This window comes from Pungitius pungitius, chromosome 18 (assembly GCF_949316345.1).
Source record: "Pungitius pungitius chromosome 18, fPunPun2.1, whole genome shotgun sequence".
Lineage (NCBI taxonomy): Eukaryota > Metazoa > Chordata > Actinopteri > Perciformes > Gasterosteidae > Pungitius > Pungitius pungitius.
Genome location: NC_084917.1, coordinates 4,061,204 through 4,085,328, shown reverse-complemented (window position 1 = coordinate 4,085,328; position 24,125 = coordinate 4,061,204). Strand labels below are relative to the sequence as shown.

At 45.5% G+C, this 24,125-nt stretch overlaps 2 protein-coding genes across 3 annotated transcripts; one reads left to right on the top strand and one right to left on the bottom strand.

Moving 5' to 3' along the window:
- Positions 1-53: 53 nt before the first annotated feature.
- On the top strand, positions 54-8,371 carry dhx29 (DEAH (Asp-Glu-Ala-His) box polypeptide 29). Its single transcript, XM_037484739.2, has 28 exons — positions 54-372; positions 996-1,069; positions 1,194-1,307; positions 1,395-1,524; positions 1,617-1,756; positions 1,847-1,981; positions 2,136-2,262; positions 2,355-2,513; positions 2,865-3,033; positions 3,116-3,236; positions 3,329-3,724; positions 3,808-4,074; positions 4,175-4,318; positions 4,451-4,627; positions 4,816-4,956; positions 5,055-5,199; positions 5,285-5,405; positions 5,527-5,611; positions 5,761-5,849; positions 5,949-6,077; positions 6,212-6,287; positions 6,380-6,604; positions 6,708-6,844; positions 7,102-7,192; positions 7,290-7,595; positions 7,675-7,806; positions 7,938-8,034; positions 8,118-8,371. Exons 1-28 carry the CDS (start codon positions 207-209, stop codon positions 8,162-8,164), a joined length of 4,140 nt encoding a protein of 1,379 aa, XP_037340636.2. The 5' UTR covers positions 54-206; the 3' UTR covers positions 8,165-8,371.
- Positions 8,372-8,378: 7 nt separating this feature from the next.
- On the bottom strand, positions 8,379-15,226 carry pstpip2 (proline-serine-threonine phosphatase interacting protein 2). Of its 2 annotated transcripts, none has more exons than XM_037484741.2 (14): positions 14,959-15,226; positions 14,354-14,454; positions 13,118-13,192; positions 12,117-12,151; positions 11,894-12,000; positions 11,744-11,806; positions 11,072-11,170; positions 10,603-10,648; positions 10,328-10,407; positions 10,136-10,234; positions 9,899-9,995; positions 9,644-9,728; positions 9,518-9,555; positions 8,379-9,315 (listed from the first exon to the last, which is right to left on the bottom strand). In XM_037484741.2, exons 1-14 carry the CDS (start codon positions 14,989-14,991, stop codon positions 9,263-9,265), a joined length of 1,011 nt encoding a protein of 336 aa, XP_037340638.2. In that variant the 5' UTR covers positions 14,992-15,226; the 3' UTR covers positions 8,379-9,262. The 2 variants fall into 2 exon arrangements, with proteins under 2 accessions (XP_037340638.2, XP_037340640.2); XM_037484743.2 differs by having other exon boundaries at positions 8,380-9,315; positions 14,354-14,449; positions 14,959-15,225.
- Positions 15,227-24,125: the final 8,899 nt, after the last annotated feature.

The window sequence follows — 24,125 nt, the reverse complement described above, 5'->3', positions numbered from 1 at the left end:
GGTACGGCAGCCGGGTTGCGCAAAACTCACCCCCCAAACCAGCCGGACGTTATTACGGAAAGAACACACACGTTAGCGGGTTTTTCCCCCCCTCATTTTCTGAGCTATCCACACACACACACAAAAAAACTCCGGACTTTCGCCGATGACTCGGCGTCACATCGACGCACAGAAGAGCTGCGCACAGGTGGTGTTTCGGGGATCGAATGGGTGGAAAGAAGAAGAAATCGGCGGTGCAAGCGGCCGCTGCCATGGCCCCATCATCGGCAGCAGCGGCCGCGGGCAGGACCGGCGCTGCGCCGGCGGAAGAGCCGAAGAAACAGCCAGCCAACAACAACACCAGCAAACCGGCCAAAGACAACAAGTCTAAAGGTAGATGTGCTTGGCTGCTGGTTTCGTAGAGCGAGGAAACACCGCAGAGAAACCGGGGCCATGTTGGTACGGATGATCTGTGTCCGTAGTTGATGCTGCTGCATTCGATCGGTGCCCATTCTGTTGCGTTCCGCCCTGTATGCGGTGACATAACCATGCATGTAGTGTATCGGTCATGTATACTAGTCCTGGGGTGCATATTCAACTGTAACACCTTTTGCAATTGGACCTCAAGGTAGGTCCTTGTGCTTGGCTCATTGTAATCACAACCCAAGAAAAATACCAACAGCTTCTAGGTAGATTTCCAAACACGGCCCTCTCTTGCCTTTTCTTCATTTCGTATTATGTAGTGTAACACCACCCAGCCGTGACAGCTTGTCTTACTAGTAAACAAACTTGTCATGGACAGTTACCTTCTTAGACACGTCAGGCTGTTCATCAGTTGATCTTGGGATACATTGAAAGCATATTTGGGTCGTTCTAATTAGGATGAGAGCGTGTGTAATAAAATTAAGCTCATTGAACATAAGGGTCGGGAGACATTACAATCAGCTCAGCATTGAAATATGTTGCTTTTAAGTGGCACATTTAAATTTTTTTTACCCCCCCCCATGTCTTTCCAGCTCCAAAGACCTACAGTCTTGCCAACACTTCCCAGGTTGACACGGGGGGACTCGCAGACAAGTCGATTCTTAAAGTAAGTCGTTTCAGTAACATCGCTGTGTGTCCGTCTCTCTCTCTCTCTCGATGCCACGTAAATATCTAAATAAATAATATTTAAAAAATGTTGATAACGAATGGGGTTTTACCATTTCAAACAGGTCGCTATCCAAGCTGAACTAGAGAAGAAGATCATCAAGCTGATCAACGACTTCAGAGAGGAGAATGGGGACAAAGGACCCATATCGGGCAGACTTACCAACAAAAAGTTGCTGGTAAAAAAAAAAAAAAATCATCTTTTTAATTGTTTCATGTTTTAAGATCTGTTTCATGTGGTTGTGTGTGTGTGTGTGTGCTTGCAGGATCTCTACACAGCTCTGCAGAAGTTCAACTTCAAGAGAGAGCACATTGAGGAGGCGATGAAGAGCAGTGTGCTGTACGGAGGGGATCTCCACTCCGCTCTCGACTGGCTGTGCCTCAACCTCAGAGACGGTAACGGAGCCTCGCCGCTCCAATCGGGCGTAACGCCCCTCGAAGGACACCAGGCTGTTCAAAGTGTGACCTTCTTTTATGTGTTATGCCAGAGGAGCTGCCAGAAGGTTTTACCCAGCAGATGCAGGAGGAGAGTCAGAGGAGCAGGCCCAAGTTCCAGCCTCCGGTCCAGGAGAAACCTGCACCCCCGAGCCCCAAAGCACCCAGCAACCATCGCAGGAAGCCCGCCGCGGTCGGTTTGTCTGCTCTCTAGTGTGAGCTGGCTAAAAAAAAAAAAAGATGCCCGCCGAATCACTAAACGAAAACCTTGTGTTTTTTCCAGGTGACGGAGAAGGATGACGCTGCCAGCATGAAGGATTGGATCTTACGGTATGCAGAGCAGAGCAGTGACGAGGAGGAGGAAGAGGAAGTAGCGAAGAAGACGCACAATCCTGAACTGGAGGAAAAGTTTGATCCAGTCAGTAAAACAAATCTCTTTTTTTTTTTTTTTTTGTTAAAAGTATTACGCAGCAGTATTTGCCTATGCACTTTGCTGCCAAGCGTTAGATGAACTGACGTCAGAGGTGAACGTTGCACAGTGTAGTAAACGTGTTGTGTTATTTCTTGTGCAGAACGACCGGTATTTGGCTCTCACTGCTCAATTGTATGACGCAAAAGAAATGGCAGCTACTACCAAGGCAAAAGGAGATAAGGCGGGCCAGAGGATGGCACAGGACCGGATACGCGTCATTCAGCAAGGTGAGTGGGCTCTAACCATTAAATGCACAGATTAAACAGTTTTCTATTTAGAACACATGTGTTATTCTTTTTTTTTTTTTTTTTTCTTCCAGAAATGAAGCCACTGGAGTCCCACCCCGTGTTCAACCCAGCTATCAAGGTGGTGGACGTGCCTCAGAAGGAGAAGAAGACCCTTCCTGTCAGCGAGAACAAAGAGGATCCCAACTTCAACTTATTTGAGCAGACTGAAAAGGCCCCTCCAGCGGCAAAAGGTTTGCATCAGGACCCATAGAATATATTTCACTATATTTTATTATATTTTTATCTTATTCCTGCACTGCGTTGTCTGTTGTCTTTCGTCATGCACCAACCACCAAGTCAAATTCCATGTATGTCTGACATATTATGGCAATAAACGTTTCCTGATACTGCCACTCATTTAGAGGCTGTTTGGACATATATGGACATTCATGTCAGTGACTATAGCCACAACATGAGCTTTTAACGACTGAGCCATATAAAATTGTATGTAACAAACCCGCTGAACTAAACCATCAGACTCCATCATCAATTTTTTGGTGGAATCGTTTATATATATATATTATTTTCCCCCTTTCTTTCAGTGCCGAAAAAGAACGAGCCAAAGGACATCCGTAATTTTGACTACACAGCTCGCAGCTGGACAGGAAAGTCCCCCAAACAGTTCCTCATCGACTGGGTCCGAAAGAACCTGCCCAAGAGTCCGGCGCCGGCGTTTCACAAGGTCGCTGCTGGCAGATACTGGAGATCCAAGTGAGCGCGTCGTCGTACCTGACTGTAGAACTCTGTTCTTTATAGTGGGTGAACAGCTACATCGAGTCTTTGCGTCCAACAGGGTGCGCGTGCAGAGAACCGAGGACGTTCTTGAAGTCTGTCCAACGATCTTGACGGAGGACAGCATGCAGGCTCAACATCTGGCAGCCACCCTGGCGCTCTACACCCTAGTTAAAGGACAGGTCAGCGCCCGTAACCGAGCCCCCAGTTCATCTCCCCCGTCCAATCCCCGTCCCGCCCGTAGCAACCACCATCTCCGTCTCTCCCTTCTCAGTCCGTGCACCAGCTGCTCCCTCCAACCTACAGAGACGTGTGGCTGGAGTGGAGGGACAGCGAGCAGCACCAGCGGGAAGAGAGTCGCACCGCTGCCAACAAGCCCCGGGACCAGTTCATCTCCCGGCTTCTGACCAGACTCAAGCAGCAGCAGCAGCAGCAGGGCCAGGACCCGTCGGTCCTGGAGTCAGGCTCCCGGGGCCAGGGCGGGCACGGCAGTGCTGGGGACGAAGAACCCGAAGAGTCCTGGGAGAACCTGGCCGCTCTTGACGCCGCGGGGGGAGGTGAAGAACCGGAGGACAAGAGTGAGAACAGAGGGAGGGCGGAAGGGGCACTGGAGGCGTCCAGAGAGCTCCTAATGAAGCTCAAGAAGTCCCCGCTGGCCCTCAAACTGAAGGTAAGCGTTTCACATCACCACACTGGGGACGGTTCCACCTCGAGGGTGCATGCAACTGAACCCGCGTGATTCAACCTCCCAAGGCACAGCGAGAGCAGCTCCCCGTTTTCCAACATCGCCATCGCGTCCTGGAGGCCCTGCGGCGCCACCCGGTGGTGGTGGTGGCCGGGGAGACGGGCAGCGGCAAGAGCACCCAGATCCCTCAGTTCCTCTTGGAGGAGATGCTGGCCGGCGGCAAAGCGGCGAAGCCGTGCAACATCGTGGTGACGCAGCCCCGCCGGATCTCCGCCATGAGCCTGGCCTGCAGGGTCAGCGAGGAGATGGGCTGCGAGGATGGGCCGGGGTCAAAGGTGAAATTTTTTGCGAAGCTGCAGGCCTCGGCTCTTGCGTTGTGTGGCGCGCCGTCCCGACCCGCTCTCTAACCCGCTGGCTCCCGTGTTGGCGTTGCAGTCGTCGCTGTGCGGGTACCAGATCCGGATGGAGAATCAGTCCGGGGAGTGGACCCGCTTGCTGTACTGCACCACCGGGGTCCTGCTCAGGAAGTTGCAGCACGACCGGCACCTCAGCTCCCTGACGCACATCATCGTAGACGAGGTACTGGCGGGTATCCGTATAATTATTTGAAATGTAATATTTTCAGGTTTTTGTCGGCTCTCATCTATTCCCTAACCACCCGCCGGCCCTCCGTCCGTTCTCACCCCACCCCTTCAACCTCCATCCTCTCAGGTCCACGAGCGCAGTGTCCAGTCAGACTTCCTGTTAACCATCCTGAAAGACGTCGTCATGAGGAGGTCGGACCTGCAGCTGATCCTCATGAGCGCCACAGTGGACTGCTGCAAGTTCTCCAACTACTTCAACCGCTGCCCAGTGATCAGCATTCCCGGGAGGACCTTCCCCGTGGAGGCAAGAGCAGCTTGTGTTTACTTGTATTCATCATTCCACTGTTAATAATTAATAATTTTTCTATATTGAAGCCCTTGGAAGTGGATGTTAGGGACAAGCTGCATCTACTTTTTTGCACGAAATCCTTCCCCCGGATGTATCTCCTTGACGTTCAGGAAGGATTCTTTTCAGTCTTTCATTTTGTTTAGGTGTTCCACTTGGAAGACATCGTGGAGCAGACGGGCTACGTCCTGGAAAAGGACTCGGAGTACTGCCAGAAGATTCTCGAAGAGGAGGAGGAGGTTAGCATCTCCGTCTCCCAGAAGGGGGGCAGGACCGGCCAGCACCAGGTAACGCGGGCTCCCCCACGCGGCAGTAACGCGGGTCGCAGAGAGCGCGGCAGCGGGCGTGGAACCCGCCGGCGTTGCCCTAATCGCGTCTGTTCCAGGAGGTGATATCGAGGGACTCCTCTTCCGGCTGGGACCTGGGCCCAGATCTCGACCACTTCAGCAGCAGGACTCGGCAGGCGTTGCAGTACATGAACCCCAATAAGATCAACACGGACCTGCTGGTGGACCTCATCGACTATCTGGGTACAAACACGTGATTGGTCCTCGTCTCCGCCCCCCCTGCACAAAAGGACACGTTACATTTCGGTCTTTCCGCTCTGCTTTCCAGACAAATCCCCGCAGTTTGCGAAGCTGGACGGCGCCGTCCTCGTGTTTCTGCCGGGCCTGGCTCACATCCAGCTGCTGCACGACCTGCTCACCTCGGACAAGAGGTTCAGGGACAAAAACAGGTGACCCACACACACACACGGACCGGTCTGATCCACGATGCACTCATGGGAACTCAGGACGGGGGGGGGAAGCTCTCTGTGAACCACTTCATGATGATGGGGGGGGGGGTGTGTGTTTTAGGTACAGGATCGTCGCGCTGCACTCCACCCTCTCGTCCAAGGACCAGGCCGCTGCCTTCACGGTGCCACCGGCTGGATTCAGAAAGGTACTTCTAAACGCCGCTGTAGGGAAGCATTGAGAAATGGGAAGATGGAACAATTGAGTTGAGTTGTTGAAATCGTCTTGGAATCAAACAAAATATTCTCTGTTTTTGTATGAATAGCCGGACAAATGGCTCTGCTGTGTCTCCTCTAGATTGTCCTGTCGACTAACATCGCCGAGACAGGTGTGACTATTCCCGACGTGGTGTTCGTCATCGACACCGGAAAGACCAAAGAAAACAAGTAAGGGCCTCAGGAACGATATCAGGAGAGAACGTTGCACGTTGTGTGACCTTCTATGAAGTTTACGCAGATTGTAAAAGCAAAGTGTGTGTCGTTCAGGTACCACGAGAGCAGCCAGATGAGCTCCCTGGTGGAAACCTTTGTTTCCAAAGCGAGCGCCCTGCAGAGGCAGGGCCGAGCGGGACGAGTCCAAAACGGCTTCTGCTTCAGGCTCTATCCAAAGTTCCGGTACGGTGGGGTGGGGGGTGGGGGGGGGGGGGGGGGGGGGGGGGATGGGAACGGAAGCACGACCAATACACAATAAGAAAGTGTTAAAAAAGACAAAACGTGTGCTGATCTGATCTGCTCTGGTCTGACCTCAGGTTCGACGCCTTCATGGACTACTCCGTTCCGGAGATACTGCGCGTCCCGCTGGAGGAGCTCTGCCTTCATATCATGGTACAGAACCCAAAACTCACGTGGACCACAGACGCAGGAATCAAACCCCCGTCCAAAGGTCTGAGGCGTCTCTCATTTTTCCCTCCACACAGAAATGTCAGTACGGCTCCCCGGAGGAGTTTCTGAGCCGGGCCCTGGATGCCCCTCAGCCCCAGTCGGTCAGCAACGCGGTCAACCTGCTGAGGAAGATCGGCGCGTGTCGCCCCGACAGTCACCTCCTCACCCCTCTGGGGCACCACCTGGCGGGTCTGCCGGTCAACGTGAAGATCGGCAAGATGCTGATCTACGGCGCTATCCTCGGCTGCCTGGAGCCCATAGTACGTCACCTGGTGGAGGATTTCGTCTCGGTACTTTATTTAGAGACCCCTCTGTGTGCGAGGTCACAGACCACGTACTTATCGAGAAAGGGGTTCGTTTCAGGCAACCATCGCGGCCGCCATCTCGGAGAAGTCTCCCTTCTCCACGCCCATGAACAGGAAGGAGGAAGCCAACCTGGCCAAAGCCGCCCTGGCATTGGCCAACTCTGATCACCTGACCATATACAATGCATACCTGGGGTAGGAACATTTTAAGTGTTCTAACACGGACCCAGACAGGTCCAATTATTTCATTAACTAGATTACTAGAAATGATTTAATTGTTAAATAATAGTCATTTTAACTATTGGGCTTTGGGATAGGAGAATTCTTTGTGGTAGTAGGGAAAACACACCTCCCATTATCAAACCTTCAGACAAAAAGGAAACAAAACAACTTCAGAAATGAGTCTGAAAATCTTCCCTTTTGATTTTCCTGTTTACCTCTCACGCCACTAGGTGGAAGAAGTCCCAGACTGACGGACAAAGAGCAGAAATGTCCTTCTGTAGACAACACTTCCTCAATCGCACAGCTCTCATTACAATCGAGGTAACACACACACACACACACACACACATTTGGGTGATCTGTTACCTGAATTGGCCTCCTGTGTTGATCGCGTGTGTCGGACCCGTCTTCTATTCAGAGTGTGAAGCACGAGCTGATGAGGATGATGGAGCAGGCGGGCTTTTGGTCGTCTCGCTCCAAGCCCCAGGCGGCGGCGGCGCCGGCGCCGGCGGCGGCGCTGTCCAGGCACCAGATCTCCGTCCTGAACGCGGTGCTGACGGCGGGGCTCTACGACAGCGTGGCCCGCGTCCTCTGCACCCCCTCCGTGGACGTGCTGGAGCGAGTGGTCTGCACGGTGGAGACGCCCCAGGGCAAGGCGCAGGTCCACCCCTCGTCGGTGAACCGCAACCTGCAGACGCACGGCTGGCTGCTGTACCAGGAGAAGGTACGATGGGGGGGGGGGGGGGAGGATGGCGTCTTGTCGAACGGAGTCGAACGTGTGCTAATTCGGCGTCGATCCGCAGGTGAAATACTCCAAGATCTACCTGCGGGACACCTCCCTGATCTCTCCTTTCCCCGTGCTGCTGTTCGGAGGCGACATCGATATCCAGCACAGAGAGAGGCTCATCTCAGTAGATGGATGGATCCTCTTCCAGGTGAGAGGTCACCGGTGAAGGGGGGTTGGGGGGGGGCGGCTGCTGGTCGTCCAAGTTGTCTTTGTAGGCCAAGTGAATGGATCTCTCTCATCGCTCCGCGTTCATTGAATCCGATCCGTCTTTGCTTAAAGGCTCCCGTACGGATTGGCGTGATCTTCAAACACCTGAGGAAGCTGATGGACTCGCTGCTGGAAAAGAAGCTGGAGAACCCGAGGATGAGCCTCGAAGGTAAACGCGACGTTGTGCGCCGAATCCCCGACAACAGATCAAGGCGCGGGGGCTAAGCGGTCCTTTTGTTCTGTGCGCCGTAGGGGAGAGGACCATCCACACGATCCTGGACCTGATCAAATCAGAGTGACGTCGCATCTGGTTGCCATCGAAGGCACACCTGGTGTTGAGGCGCCCGATGAACTGCCCGCAGACGGATGGACACCCTGAAGATGAACCACGGAGAAGTCTCACTCACATTGAGGAGGACTGCATCCAATGGGATGTGGAAATTCGAGAGCAAAAAAAATAGAAAATGATGACAAATGTGCTGGGAATAAAGATGTACACATTTTTATTTGAATTTTTCAATGTGAGATGGATAATAGTCATACAGTTCACTCTATAATAAATAGGAGGTGTGATTATTAATAAAATAGTGCCATTTGAAGACAATAAACCGCAGGTAGAGGAACTTTTATTCATACAATCCAGGGAACAACGGTATCTGAATTTAAACATAACACAACATCACGTCAGTTGCACAAGGAAATGCCATTTAACCATTTTACTTGTGCAGTTTCAAACTATTTGTAGCAATTTCCACAAATGATGTATTATCATAAATAAAGCAAAATCAAAGTCCAAATATTCCAACAGTCCTCAAGTATCCATACATATTGTATGGTATCATCACACATCTGTTAGAATGACTAGAATCTAGGGCCTATAACCGGATACACCTTTCTTATAATATGAACTAAACCTGTGCGGCACGTTAAACTGTGACACTGCCATCATGCAGGTTGAGTGACCAAAAACAGGACTTTCATGGAAAGAAATAAGCAAGACATTGTTTGGTGATCCAGCACAAGCTTTCAGTCAGCCGACTCCGAGCAGAAACGAAAACAAGTGAGCGGCTCTTATTTTGTGAAGCTGCATTAAGATGAAAGCTGAAACGCCTTGAATGAACACAACAAATGCTGCAGCTCAATTACCTTGTTTCATTTAATATCTAAAGTCCTTTGTCATTTCTCTTTAATCATTACACACAATGCGAGTAAGAGCAAAACAACGTATTCACTGTTCAGATTTTTCGCTTCAAAACATGTGCCTACGTAGAAACGTGCAACATTATCATGACGTTGTATCATCATTTACAAATCCCCAAAGGAGGAGGTGGTGAGACGACTGAGGGCTCCGGCGCTGTATGGGGAAGCACATTATCTCCCTCCAGCAGGTGTGCGTCTCAGTATTTGATGACACTGTACACGCCATCCTGCACCGTCGAGTAGATTATATCTGCAATCGCACAAAACATCCTTCACAAGTGGTTGGCTTATCAAAAGCAGAAGCGTGAAGAAACAGACCACATGACATCAGATCCACCAACACCGATCCCACCACTGAAACAGTTTAAAACACACTGAACTGGTGATAGTGACTATTTGACAACACAGCACACACATATATATATATATATAATAAAAGCATGCAAACGTACCCTCGCCGTTGTTTGTCGGTAAAGGCAGGGGGCCCCTCCTGAAAATGTGCAAAGCAAGGGAAGCGTTAAAAACCGATTACGGGCTTCGGAAGGAGCGGTTGAAACACTAAATAGAAGGGTAGCTACCTGCCGATTGGTGGAGGCAGTCGAGGGGGCGGGGCTACAGCTGGAGGCCTCTGGCCACTGTAGAAGTTGTCATACGTGACCGGCGCTGTTTAGAGAGGGCAGACTTTTCACACACTGAACAAATGCTTGTCTGATAACTACCTTCCCTGCGTGTGTCTGTGTGTGTGTGTGTGTGTGTGTGTGTGTGTGCTTTCAGCATTCCACCTTTGTTTCATTAATAACACAAATGCAAATAGAGACTCTGTGAATTCATACGTGGTGGTTTCTCTCCGGTGCGCCTGAGGTTAATAATGTGTCCGATGTCTTCCTGGACATCACACAGCTCCAGTGACTTCCTCACTTCCTCATACAGCTTTGCACACACACACACGCACGTCAACACAAAGGCAGGAAAAGAAAGTCAACACACAAATGTCATGCTCTTAAATACTGACTGTGCAGTGGGGGTACTGCACATAGCAGGGTCAGAGTCACGGGGCCAGTGGGCTTTACCTCATCACTGGTCACACACTGCTGGGAGAGCTGGTTGAGGTGAGTCCACAGCGTGTTCCTCAGGAAGGTGATGCGCTCCGTTGCCTGGTTCTCGAACATCTGCGATGGGGAGAAAAAAGCAGCCAGAAGGAGTTTTTTGTTTGCGATGTGCATTTCAAACTCAAACTTTGGGGACCAAACCAAACGTCTCACCTCACAGGCGTTAATGTGTTCCGCCAGCCATTCATCTCTAATCGATCCCATTATGGTCACATTCTGATGGTACACCCTGTCTGCCAATGAAATAAACATATTGCAAATGAGCACAGCGCATGAATCCCTGATGTGGTGTATCACAGAGCACTCAAATCAGCCAGGTGTGTGGGGCCTTTTTTGTGGGATTTACCAAAATATCATTGAATATCTTCCAATCATCAAAGCAGCTAATGCGTGGTTTCTGTTGCCAGGTTATTTATGTGTAAATTTACCTGCTTCTTCTGCAGTCTGTTTTGCGCTCTGTGCTTTTGAGTAGAGCTGAAAGATCGCACGCGGAAAAAAAAACACATGAGTATGAAGTAGAAAAAGGGGAATAAACAAACTGATTGGCATGGGTGCATAAAGGAAGTCTGAGGAAAAAACCTGCATTGTTTAAGCATTTTTAGAGAAGAAACTTTTATCTAAACGATTCATTACAACAGTGTGTCAACATCACTGTGAATACACCTGTCATTTATAATCATTATTTAGACTTATTTGACAATATATTACATCTTAATACCTTTTGTAGTGTATTTATCTCTAACACAAAATCCCTTTTTTGTGCAAACGTATTTGGCAAAAAACTAAATTGGGCTTAAAATGAAAACTCGTTGTGAATTCTGAGGTGGATGTAAAGTGAAATCTTTCCTAACAACATTCTTTTGCAGCAGGGAGAAGCACCACTTTCCACCACGGTACCTTGTCCATTTGCTTGGTGTTGTTGGTGTTGGCGTTTCGGTTCATGTTCTGATCCGCTTCTTCTCTATCTCGGCATTTCTGATCGTACGTCTTCTTCGACTGAGAAAGGCAGTGAGCAGTTAGCGTCAAGACTTTTTAATGAATGGTGAACCGTTCACGACCACACACTGTGTAAAAGGCAAGAGGTGGATGAAAATTAGTCCGAAAAGACAGCGGAACCAACACCGCAGTCAGCGGTCGGCCTTCTGGGCTTTTTTCTAATTTCCATTTGAATGTTGCACTTCTTCTTTTGGCAAAAGATTTGATTAAAAAATGCCTCCGCTCAGTTACCAGTGGTCAACACATCATAACTTCCTCATCCAAAAGCTTCAGGACACGGAACAAATAAGACCTTTGTTTTCACGGTTTTAACCACAAAACTGGCACTCTTTTGACATGAGCCTGCGAGTAGAGTAAAACAGGCTCGGTATTATCGCTTTATTTTCACTATCGCGAGGCATAGATAACAGAGGATTGATTGGTAGGCGAATTCATGTTAAATCTTTAATGCCAATCAGCGTTGCTTATCGGCAACAGACGCAACAAAAGCAAAAAGGTTCTGGTTAGGAACCTCTGGAACCGACTTCCCGTTGAGCCTGTAGAAAAAGGTTAAGGTTGCATTTCAACACTTACATCCATGGTCTTCTTGTAATGTGCCGACTTCTGCTTGTGGAGGAAATCCATCTGTTGCTCCACCTGAAACGACAAACGTCGCAACTCGTCAGCGGGCCTTCAGTGGCGCCCCGAGGGTCTCGTCGCGGCGCGGGTTCGAGAGCAGCCGACCTTCTTCCTGGCTTCTCTTTGTCTTTCCCTGAAGTCCTCCAGTTTCTTGGCCTCCTCCCTCATGCTGTGAGCCAGTTGCGAGTGAGTCAGGCTCACGTGTTCGGTCTCTGCAATGGTGACAACGTGATTTGTATCATGAGCGGGGAAAAAAAAACAGAAGTTATAAACTATAACGGTCAATGATAACAGCTGAAACAGCTGGGTGCGGGAGGCGAGTACTTACGTAGTTTGAACATGTCCAGGGATCTTTTTAATGTGCTCAAAAAGGAAAAGGAAGGATTATTACAGAAGAAAAATTCAAGACAAATTTTAAAAAACGTTTTAAATAGCGATATGATGGTTGACTAAAAGCACTACAAATTAAACTTGTAATGGCTGATGAAATTGCACTTTCTTGTTTCTTGTTCTTCTTGTTTACATCAGCTAAAGCAATGGTCCTCAACTGGTCTGGCTCCGGGACCCACCATCACCCCTTAATGACAAGCCGCGACCCAAATCGAGGAACATTCTCAACATCTCAGATTTATTCAAAATAAAGTTCATAAGCTGAATTTCATATTTTATATTCAGGATGTTTAATTATCATAAAAACCCAATGTCTCCCCCATATGAGAATGGTTTGACCCAACCTGGCACACACTGCTGAAAACATGGACTAGTCGTGACCCACCAGTTGAGAATCACTGAGCTAAAGGACATGTAATGTAATATAATGTAATATTAAGACCTGGAATTGTTTATGGTGTCACTTTTTCCGGCACTGTCCTGATTAGGTTACATTCGTTTTATTAATGAAATAGACATAACCTTGATAAGAAGTGAGTGGATTACTTTTTGAGACTGACAAGACCTGCAGATACTCAAGAGGAAGACTTCACAGCATGCTTTTTGGTGATAAATTCAGGATTAAGAATAACTCAACACATTTGTGGGAAGTGGACTTGTTGAATCTGATACAACGTGTAACACACACACGCACACACACACGCACTAAAACCACATCATTGAGTAATTGAGTTTTTTTTTAAACCGTGGAGTCAAACTGACGTGCTTTGAGCTTTCTGCATCCAAACTGACGGGCACGAACGTCATTTCTGCAGAGACGGACTCGTTGGTTTGCTGCAAACCAATGTGGTCGAAGACATCATGCCTTCGACCACATTGGTTTGCTGCAAACCGATGTGTTTGAAGGCATGATGTCTTCCCCCCCCCACCGCCGCTTACTTTATCTCGTTGTGTCCACACACCTTCTTGGACAGACCGAGCAGATCTTTGGCGTACTTCTCTTCAACTGATGCCCTGAAATAAAAGTCCGGAAACAGAGTGAAAAAAAAGGGTGCAACTAGGACACCATGAAATGCATCATTACAACATGGTCATTGTATTCGGGGAATGGTCACATATACGGGGTGAGATGATATGAATCTCTAGCTGTCCGACCCCGAGGAAATGTGCAAATAAGCTTGCAAATGTTTCATTTTGGATGCAAAGTTCAAAATGATGTGTGTGTGACTAAACTGTAAACTCTGCAGAAACTTTGATGAATATCTTACTGCAGCTTTTTGTGTTGTGACACGTCCCTGAGCCACAGGTTTTTTTTCTAGAATAATTTTCTGTAAATCTAAAGTGAATATACAGTATATACAAATAAAGATATATGTATATTCATTCATCCTTAACAGCAATTTATGTAAATAAATGACTAAATATTGTTCTAGCGTGTGTTCTGTTTCTTTTGCTTAAGCACTAGAGCATCTCTAAAGTATTTTGGGAACTCATGTGTCTGGTGGCTTTACAAGTGCCTTTAATTCTCATAAAAAGGGAACTGTCAGTCGTGTTATTTCGAAATATCTTTTCATGATATAGCAGCAGTTGTTTCGTTGGGCTTGTAATCCAACACAAGCAAAAAGACAGAAGGCGTAGGTGTGTGTCAGCAGCTGGCCGCCAACTCAAGGGGGAAGATTCGTTATTAAAAGAGGAAACCTACATTCAAATATACAACTTTCAATGACTCAGTTATAAATATTAACCCTGCTTCACACTTGATTAGTTTCCCCTTTGAGAAGAGTATATTTCAACTTATTTTCGACCTTGTTGTCACTAAAGCCTGTACTTCCCATTTCTGTTGCTTCAGTGTAGCGACTTCCAACTTCATAAGAGACATTTACTCTTATATGACTGTAGTTATGATTTCCTTATCCCCCACTTGAGATGTTCTTCTATCTCATACTTCTCATATACTTCTCATATTTCTCAACTCCCTCCACCAATGAACCTCACAACCACCAACTCTTTACTCTTCCCTCACCATTCGGTTTCCCTTTCATTCTCTTTTGCTTGGGTCTGTCAAACTTTGCAAATATTTCATATACAAATAAACTGTATTTATATATATACGCAGAGAGGTTCAACACAGATTTGGCCAATGGAGCTTATTCTGATCTTGATAGACGTCTGTACCTGGCCTTCATGAACTCCTCCACCTCTTTGCATGTCCTCCTGCCATCGTTGAGATACTGGATGATCGCATCGTAGCCACTGGTGCAGGTCAGATCGCTGTTCTGTCAATGACACGGACCACACGTCGCTGTGATCATCTCCTTCGATTTTGGACGTCACAATTTATACAGTTTACAGTGTTACTTCAAAAACAGACACCTAACACATAACATAACACCAGAGACTGTGTCTGAACGCAGTGAAGGTACCAAGACAGCGGCAAGCACAGACATCATTGAACACTTGAATATTAAGGTCTTTGACACAGAGATGTAAATTGATGTTTTGAATTGTACGTCTCCATGATTTAGGTAAGCTGAGGGTGCCAGTCTATAATCATCCTCACCTTGCAGGTGTCAAATGGTGGAATTTATCTGAGAAGTTTTACACAAGCACTGCACTTATTTGAGGTACTTGTTCTCTACTTGAGTACTTCCATTCAATCCCACTTCATACTCCACTACATTTCTATACGTTTTAAATACTGAAATATCCGACAGCTACTATAAATATCGCATGTAGAGATCTACAACAATGCATGCAATGAACCCAAAACAGGCACTTACCCAGAAGAAATCCTTAAAATGTTGATCTTTCATGACTGTTAAAGACTGCAGGAGGGCAGTGAGTGCAGGTCTGTGCGAGCTGACTGAAAGTGAGCGCAGCGGATCCGTGATTAGAGCGACAGTTACGCTGGGGGCCGGTCACCGGCGCTCCGCGCATGCGCAGTACGACCAACACTGTTGCTCTGTACGCGTGTGCACTTTGCGTCCATCCTTTGCAGTTGTGGTGACTTGAACTGAAAAAAAAGGCATGGATGACACCCTATAAAAATAAAATAACAATTGAATCAAAGTAACGAAAATTATTTATTTTAATTCAACCGTTTACAATTCTTAGCATATTGAAAAGGTTAAAAATAATGTACATATTTACTCTACATTCAGCCAACATTATATTTATTTATTACACATCATGCTGCCATCTGGTGATTGATTGAGGTATGTACAGAGGTTTAAAGTAAAAAAACAAACACACACAAAATACAATAGAATGGAGTATTCTCAGAGATGGAAAAAACATCCATATTTTGTATAAGTACACAGCAAAATGGACAGACTCAAATGAACACTATTGGAGTTAATTTTAAAGTGTTGCAATGAGACGAAGACTTTTGGAGGATGGCCTGGTGTCCAGAGGGGCAGCAAGGGAGCCACTTCTCTCCAGGAAACATATCAAGGACAGACTGATATTCTGCAAAAGGTAGGGATTGGACTGCTGAGGACTGGGGTAAAGTATTTTTCTCTGATGAATCCCCTTTCAGATTGTTTGGGGCATCTGGAAGCAAGCTTGTCGGGAGAAGAAAAGGACAAAACATTGAAATTTTGCGTCCATGGACAGGAAACTCGCCAGACCTTAATCACATTGAGAACTTGTGATCAATCCTCAAGGGGTGGGTAGAAAAACAAAACCCCACAAATTCTGACAATTCTTGCAGAGGTCTTGAAAAAGAAGGGTTAAATATTGCAAATATTGACTCTTTGCATAAACACTTATTACATGCTTGTAATTATACTTCAGTGTACCATAGTAACATTGTACAAAAAGACCTAAGAACACTGAAGCAACACACTTTGTGAAAACCAAAACATGTCATTCTTAAAACTTTTGGCCACGGCTGTATAGTTACCGGGTCGTAATCTTCTAGGACATTATTCTACATACTGAGGTGGCTGTATGCACATCATGTGTGTGCGTGTAGAGTGTCAAAGATACACATCTTAGTTTAGAAGATAGCATTTATTTCAAAAACATTCAAATAATCAATTTAAAGTAATTAATGTTGCTTCTATGTGTCATTGATCAATGCAGCGGTATTGCATCCAGATCGTGGCAGAGGACAGAACACCAGACTCACAGGAGCCACGACTGACTTGCTTTGCTTTTATTAAACGAAGAAACAGGATTTACAGATTTCCACTGACTAGTTCCCACATCCCACATTGTGGCAAGTCACTAGGACACATAGTGGGGATTTTATGGATTGACTTTACATAACAATGTATAGCAGAAATCTGTTATGCATAAAAAGGCTTACCCCCGATAATCCCTAAAATGCCAAACTATTCCATGAAAACTATTTGTAGCTGAAGCGTTTTCCAGCAAACATTCTACACCAACGTTGGAAGTTCACGTGACTGAGTCTCCATTCTTCAATATATTATATTCAATATATGTCCAGCGCACACGTGACAGCCCGTGTGTTGGAGCAGATCCCATCCGGTGGGTCTCCCCGACGTCCCGCACACTGCAAAAAGCTCCCGGGGGGCCACCGTGACCTCTCCCCCGCCGACGGGTTGCGTCCCGGGGTCTCCACCAGCTTCCCGCCCCGCTGGAGGGCCGCCGCCGAGCGGTCCTCTGCTCCTGAGTGCCATCCGGTTTAGTCAAATCCAATTCCTCACTTGATCGCAGTCATGGCCACGTAGTTCCTGATGATATATTCCAGCAGTCTGTATCTCCAGTAAAGCGCGTCGCCGACATGACGCAGCTCGTGCGCGCACTCGTCCATCATCGCGACGTCGGGTTCTGAGGGGAGAAGACACATGAGGGATGGGTCTCGATGCCACGACACGCCGACACTTACAGGAAGTGTTCTTAAAAGCACAGTAGGTTATCAAGTCACATCTATCGAGACACTCACCCTGGGCGGCCATTGTCACAGAGCTCAGAAAAGAGAAGTGAAGCTTTAAAAGGTTCGTTTTGTTTTCGCTTCTCTCCGCGCTCTCACCGAGGTGCAAGAAGGAACAGGTTTGAACTATTGATAGCAAATCACCCGATTTATATGGTCGGGGCTCTGACGTAACGGCCCCGTCACAGCTCCTCCCACTTCTGTCCATGTTAACGTTACTCACAGGTATACAAGGCACCATAAAGATGTTTTGTATGAGCAGAACTACGGCGTGTATTTTATTTTATTTTTTATTGATTATCGGACGGCGACTTCCACCGACTGCGTTTATGACGTCAAAGCTCTTCATGCACTTTATTGAAATTCCTTGCAACAGGGATTGGGAGAGAAGTCCTGGTGCAAACAACCTGAGCACGTCGGGACATGCCTCTGCCCGCCAGCAGAGACGGGGAAGTACCGAGGAAGCTACAGTCAAGCTTCTGTGTAATCAAGGTCAAGTGTTACAAGCTGACAGACAGACATGGAGGGTTCAATATGAGGTTTGAACATTTTGTTCTTTCTTGAAGAAAGAAGGAGGGCAAGAAAGTACCCAGAAGTTAATCCATGATTTGTCATTCAAAAAATCGGCTACGAACATACCATAAAACGTTGTTATCTTCTGATTACATATCCTGCATTCTAGCAAATACCCACACATTTTATCATATCAAACATAATGTAGTATATTACAAATAGGTTCACATCTGCCCAAAGACGTATAAGAAAGCTCCATTTTTAGCCAAAATGATTTGACTGATTTAAAAGAATTGGTAAAAGTAGCGATACGTTGAGGTAAATATGTCCCATGCAAGTGGAAATACAAAAGTATAATCAGCTAAATAGGTATTAAAAGTAAAAGCACATCTCACCTGTGACTGCTATGTGTTAAAATAATTTTCCTGGTCCGGATGGATCTGGTTGTTACCACATATGTTTTATTCCATTCCAATGTCAGATGATTTATGGGGAAAATACGGAGTGGTTTCTCTGGACTTTCTTATGATATTTATCTTCCTTTTTATTTTAATTTTTTTTTAACTTTTTATTTTTATTTTTTCACAGAACAAAAACAAGGAACATTATCTTGAGACTAGGGCTTGAAAAAAAAAAAGATAATTATAATAAAGATATATACTGTGTACATACATGTATATCTTGCTGCATCTAATATGAATCACAACATCTCAACAGACACAATACCACAATGTATAGCCATATTATTTAAAAATTTAAATATTCTTTAACCATGTGCCATCTCCGGATAAAAAGGTCAGTTTTCAGTTGTAATGATGCAGTCATTTTTTCCATCAAATAAATCTGCTTCAGTCTTTGTTTTCATTTAGTAACAGTTGGTGATTTCACAGACCTCCAATTAACAGTAATGTTTTTTTGGGCAATTAGCAGTAGTACACGTAAAATGTATCTTTGGTCAGCATTGAAAACATCCACTGATATAACACCCAATAAGAAAAACTGTACATTCGATGGTACTTCTCTTTTTACAATTTTCTCCATCTCCTCTTTGATATTTTCCCAGTACGTGAGGGTTATTGGACAATCCCAAAATATGTGTGTATGGTCCCCTATTTTACCACATTGTCTCCAACATAAAGCTACAGATGGGTCTTTTACAAAATTTGAAATAGCCAAAGGAGTATGAAAATAGCGTATTTTAACTTTCCAGTCAAATTCCTTCCACTGTTGACTATTAATTCCCTTATGACATCTATAGCAGAGTTTATGCTCCTGAATGCCATCCGGTTTAGTCAAATCCAATTTCTCACTTGATCGCATTCATGGCCACGTAGTTCCTGATGAGTATTTCCAGCAGTCTGTATCTCCAGTAAAGCGCGTCGCCGACATGACGCAGCTCGTGCGCGCACTCGTCCATCATCGCGACGTCAAGTTCTGAGGGGAGAAGACACATGAGGGATGGGTCTCGATGCCACGACCAGGGCCGGGTCTAGGCAGGGGCAAGAGGGGGCCTGGCCCCCTCAAATAAATGTTGTGCCCCCTCAAATTTAATCTAGCAGCTATGTTGCAGAGCACAATGCCCCCTCAAGATTTGTGGCTGCCCCCACGTACATGCCTGTCTAGGCCCTGGCCACGACACGCCGATATTTACATGAAGTGTTCTTAAAAGCACAGTAGGTTATCAAGTCACATCTTTAGAGACACTCACCCTGGGCGGCCATTGTCACAGAGCTCAGAAAAGAGAAGTGAAGCTTTAAAAGGTTCGGTTTGTTTTCGCTTCTATAGCGTATTTTAACTTTCCAGTCAAATTCCTTCCACTGTTGACTATTAATTCCCTTATGACATCTATAGCAGAGTTTATCCCATAACTCCTCCTCTATTACTGTATTAGCTTCTATTTCCCATTTTTCCTTAATGTTGTACGTGTTTCCAACCGTTTCTAGTATTGTTCAATGCCGTTTGGGATTTTGCCGATTCTTTCTTTTTCCTTATGGTTCGTAATGTAATGTCAAATTTGCAAATATCTATAAAAATCACTTGAGGGAAGATCGAATTGTTCCTGGAGTTGTATAAAAGACTTTAAGTGAGTTTCTTCAAAGAGCTGGTTAAAAACAAAGAGGCCCTTAGCCGCCCATCTCCTAAAACCATGGTCCCACATTGAAGGTGGAAAATCTACATTACCCACTATGGGCGTAGCTCAAGAAATTGTTCCAACATCTTTAAGCATTTTCTTTACTTCCACCCATACTTTGATTGTATGTTTTATCCATTCATTCTCAATCTTCATTTTATTGACATGTTTTAGATCCATAAAGGGTAGGACAGACAGTTGTGCGCCCCTAACTTCCCCTTGCTCTATTTGGGTCCACTTTGCTTCTTCATCTCCACTGATCCAAGTTATCTTCCGTTTTAAATGAGATAATCTTACATCTTCAGGTCTGAAACTCTTGTTAAAATCACACCATGTGAGAGGTCTTTTTAAGGGATACAACTTCTGAAAAGTAACATGGGGACTAAACCAGGTAGAAAAACGGGTTCAATCTTAAACCAAGTGGACTTTTGATCATTTATACTTTGTATGTAAAATATACACACTTCCTCTATCAGACATCACAAGAATGTAGCTGAGAAAAAAAAGCGATCTTTCTAATCACAGTAGAACACAAATGTAGGTCATCTGGCGCGGTCCTAGACGCTTGTAACAGATTGCATGTTTTCAATGAAGTCACTTACCTGTGAAGCGGGAAAGAGAGAGAGAGCATATCACACTACCTGCGTCAGGCGTGTCGCGTGATCCTCTGTGGGTCAAGAACAGTTTGTGCTGTTCTTGAAAGGAGAATCTGGGTCAAAGAAAACGAAAGTTATAACACTGACACCAAACTAATGTTTGACTTTTAACTGAGTTTTCTAGTGTGATGTTGCTACACAGCAAAATTCTTAGTTATTTTCCAGTGTTGGGCAAAAGTGTTGAAGTGCTGAGTTGAAATCACACTGCAAAAAGGAGATTTAACTCTTACAGAGTCAATTGTATGAAAAAGCTGGAGTCATTATGCAGTGTCAAGATCAGATTCATTTGCAACACTTAGTACAGTTAAATTAAATCTTTGATAGGATTGAAATGTCACAGTACAGTGTCACTCTTCTTGGTTTACCTCCATGTAATAAGGAACCACAGGGTTGTTGGTTCAAAGCCTGGCTTACCCATGTTCCAGTGCAAAAGGTCCCTGGGTGATACATGTAACCCTGAATTGCTCCCTGGGTAAACTCCATGTGTTAAAAATGCAACATAAGTTGCTTTTGATAAAAGCATTAGCTAAAAAATGTTTTATTTAACAATGAGCAGAAATATTTTGACACTTATTGCGAGTTAAATTGTTAACACTTTGTTGAGTGTTGATTTGGTGTTGAGAAACTAATGCTTGTGTATTGTTAAATTTCAACTATATAAGAGTTAAAATCTCTATAAATAACTCTATAACAGTGTTAAAATGGCAACACTTTAAAAAGTGTTACATTGACTGTGGACCCCATGTGGGACACTTCAAAAGTGTAAAAATTAACTCCAATAGTGTTCATTTGAGTCTGTCCATTTTGCTGTGTACTTATACAATATATGCATGTTTTTTTTCCATTTTGCTGTGTTTACCAGTAACAGGTGAGATGTGCTTTTACTTTTAATACCTATTTAGCTGATTATACTTTTGTATTTCCACTTGCATGGGACATATTTACCTCAACATATCGCTACTTTTACCAATTGTTTTAAATCAGTCAAATCATTTTGGCTAAAAATGGAGCTTTCTTATACGTCTTTGGGCAGATGTGAACCTATTTGTAATATACTACATTATGTTTGATATGATAAAATGTGTGGGTATTTGCTAGAATGCAGGATATGTAATCAGAAGATAACAACGTTTTATGGTATGTTCGTAGCCGATTTTTTGAATGACAAATCATGGATTAACTTCTGGGTACTTTCTTGCCCTCCTTCTTTCTTCAAGAAAGAACAAAATGTTCAAACCTCATATTGAACCCTCCATGTCTGTCTGTCAGCTTGTAACACTTGACCTTGATTACACAGAAGCTTGACTGTAGCTTCCTCGGTACTTCCCCGTCTCTGCTGGCGGGCAGAGGCATGTCCCGACGTGCTCAGGTTGTTTGCACCAGGACTTCTCTCCAAAACCCTGTTGCAAGGAATTTCAATAAAGTGCATGAAGAGCTTTGACGTCATAAACGCAGTCGGTGGAAGTCGCCGTCCCATAATCAATAAAAAAACGTGGTTCTTTGTGGGCGTTGAGGTCGTCGCACTAAGGTGGTTTTGATTTAAAATGAAACAAAATCTATGAATCACGCCTATATGACTGTTCAGTTCTCGTGTCTCCGAGTGACGCAATACTGTTGTTGGCCGTGTTCTACCTTTCCGAATAACAACCACTGTGTCTTGGTGTCTTATCGCTATCGGCCCATTAGGACACCGCTGGAGCTGCAGTTGTGCATTTAAATCGTCCTCATCTTTATGGTGCCATTTGACGTAAACATCTAAAATTAGAAGTGGGAGGAGCTTAGCAGTCGGTGACGGGGCCGTTACGTCACCGCCCGACTATATAATCGGGTGGTTAGCTTTCAATCGTTCAAACCTGTTCCTTCTTGCACCTCGGTGAGAGCGCGGAGAGAAGCGAAAACAAACCGAACCTTTTAAAGCTTCACTTCTCTTTTCTGAGCTCTGTGACAATGGCCGCCCAGGGTGAGTGTCTCGATAGATTTGATTTGATAACCTACTGTGCTTTTAAGAACACTTTATGTAAATATCGGCGTGTCGTGGCCAGGGTCGGGTCTAGACAAGCATGTACGTGGGGGCAGCCACAAATCTTGAGGGGGCATTGTGCTCTGCAACATAGCTGCTAGATTAAATTTGAGGGGGCACAACATTTATTTGAGGGGGCCAGGCCCCCTCTTGCCCCTGCCTAGACCCGGCCCTGGTCGTGGCATCGAGACTCATCCCTCATGTGTCTTCTCCCCTCAGAACTTGACGTCGCGATGATTGACGAGTGCGCGCACGAGCTGCGTCATGTCGGCGACGCGCTTTACTGGAGATACAGACTGCTGGAAATACTCCTCAGGAACTATGGGGCCATGAATGCGATCAAGTGAGAAATTGGATTTGACTAAACCGGATGGCATTCAGGAGCAGAGGACCGCTCGGCGGCGGCCCTCCAGCGGGGCGGGAAGCTGGTGGAGACCCCGGGACGCAACCCGTCGGCGGGGGAGAGGTCACGGTGGCCCCCCCGGGAGCTTTTTGCAGTGTGCGGGACGTCGGGGAGACCCACCGGATGGGATCTGCTCAAACACACGGGCTGTCACGTGTGCGCTGGACATATATTGTGTGTGTGAATATTTCCGCTCAGCTGGTCACATTCCTGTCATCTGAAGAATGGAGACTCAGTCACGTGAACTTCCAACGTTGGTGTAGAATGTTTGCTGGAAAACGCTTCAGCTACAAATAGTTTTCATGGAATAGTTTGGCATTTTAGGGATTATTGGGGGGGGTGTTTAAGCCTTTTTATGCATAACAGACTTCTGCTATACATTGTTATGTAAAGTCAATACATAAAATCCTCACTATGTGTCCTAGGGACTTGCCACGATGTGGGATCTAGTCTGGAACTGATAGCACTTTTCTATAACATGTTTTGAAACTGCTTATTTGATGAAAAATGTACTTTCTTGTTACTTGTTCTTCTGAGTTTGTATCTCTATGTGGAAATGCACTTATTGTACGTCGCTTTGGATAAAAGCGTCAGCTAGATGACATGTAATGTAATGTTGTCAGTGGAAATCTGTAAATCCTGTTTCTTCGTTTAATAAAAGCAAAGCAAGTCAGTCGTGGCTCCTGTGAGTCTGGTGTTCTGTCCTCTGCCACGATCTGAATGCAATACCGCTGCATTGATCAATGACACATAGAAGCAACATTACTTTAAATTGATTATTTGAATGTTTTTGAAATAAATGCTATCTTCTAAACTAAGATGTGTATCTTTGACACTCTACACGCACACACATGATGTGCATACAGCCACATCAGTATGTAGAATAATGTCCTAGAAGATTACGACCCGGTAACTATACAGCCGTGGCCAAAAGTTTTAAGAATGACATGTTTTGGTTTTCACAAAGTGTGTTGCTTCAGTGTTCTTAGGTCTTTTTGTATAATGTTACACTGAAGTATAATTACATGTAATACGTGTCAAAAGATGTTGACAATTATAGTTTATGCAAAGAATTAATATTCTTATACCCTTCTTTTTCAAGACCTCTGCAATTCGCCCTTGCACGCTGTCCATTAACTTCTGGGCCACATCCTAACTGATGGCAGCCCATTCCTGCATAATCAATGCTTGGAGTTTGTCAGAATTTGTGGGTTTTTGTTTTTCTACCCACCCCTTGAGGATTGATCACAAGTTCTCAATGTGATTAAGGTCCTGGCCATGGACCCAACATTTCAATGTTTTGTTCCCAGAGCCACTTAGT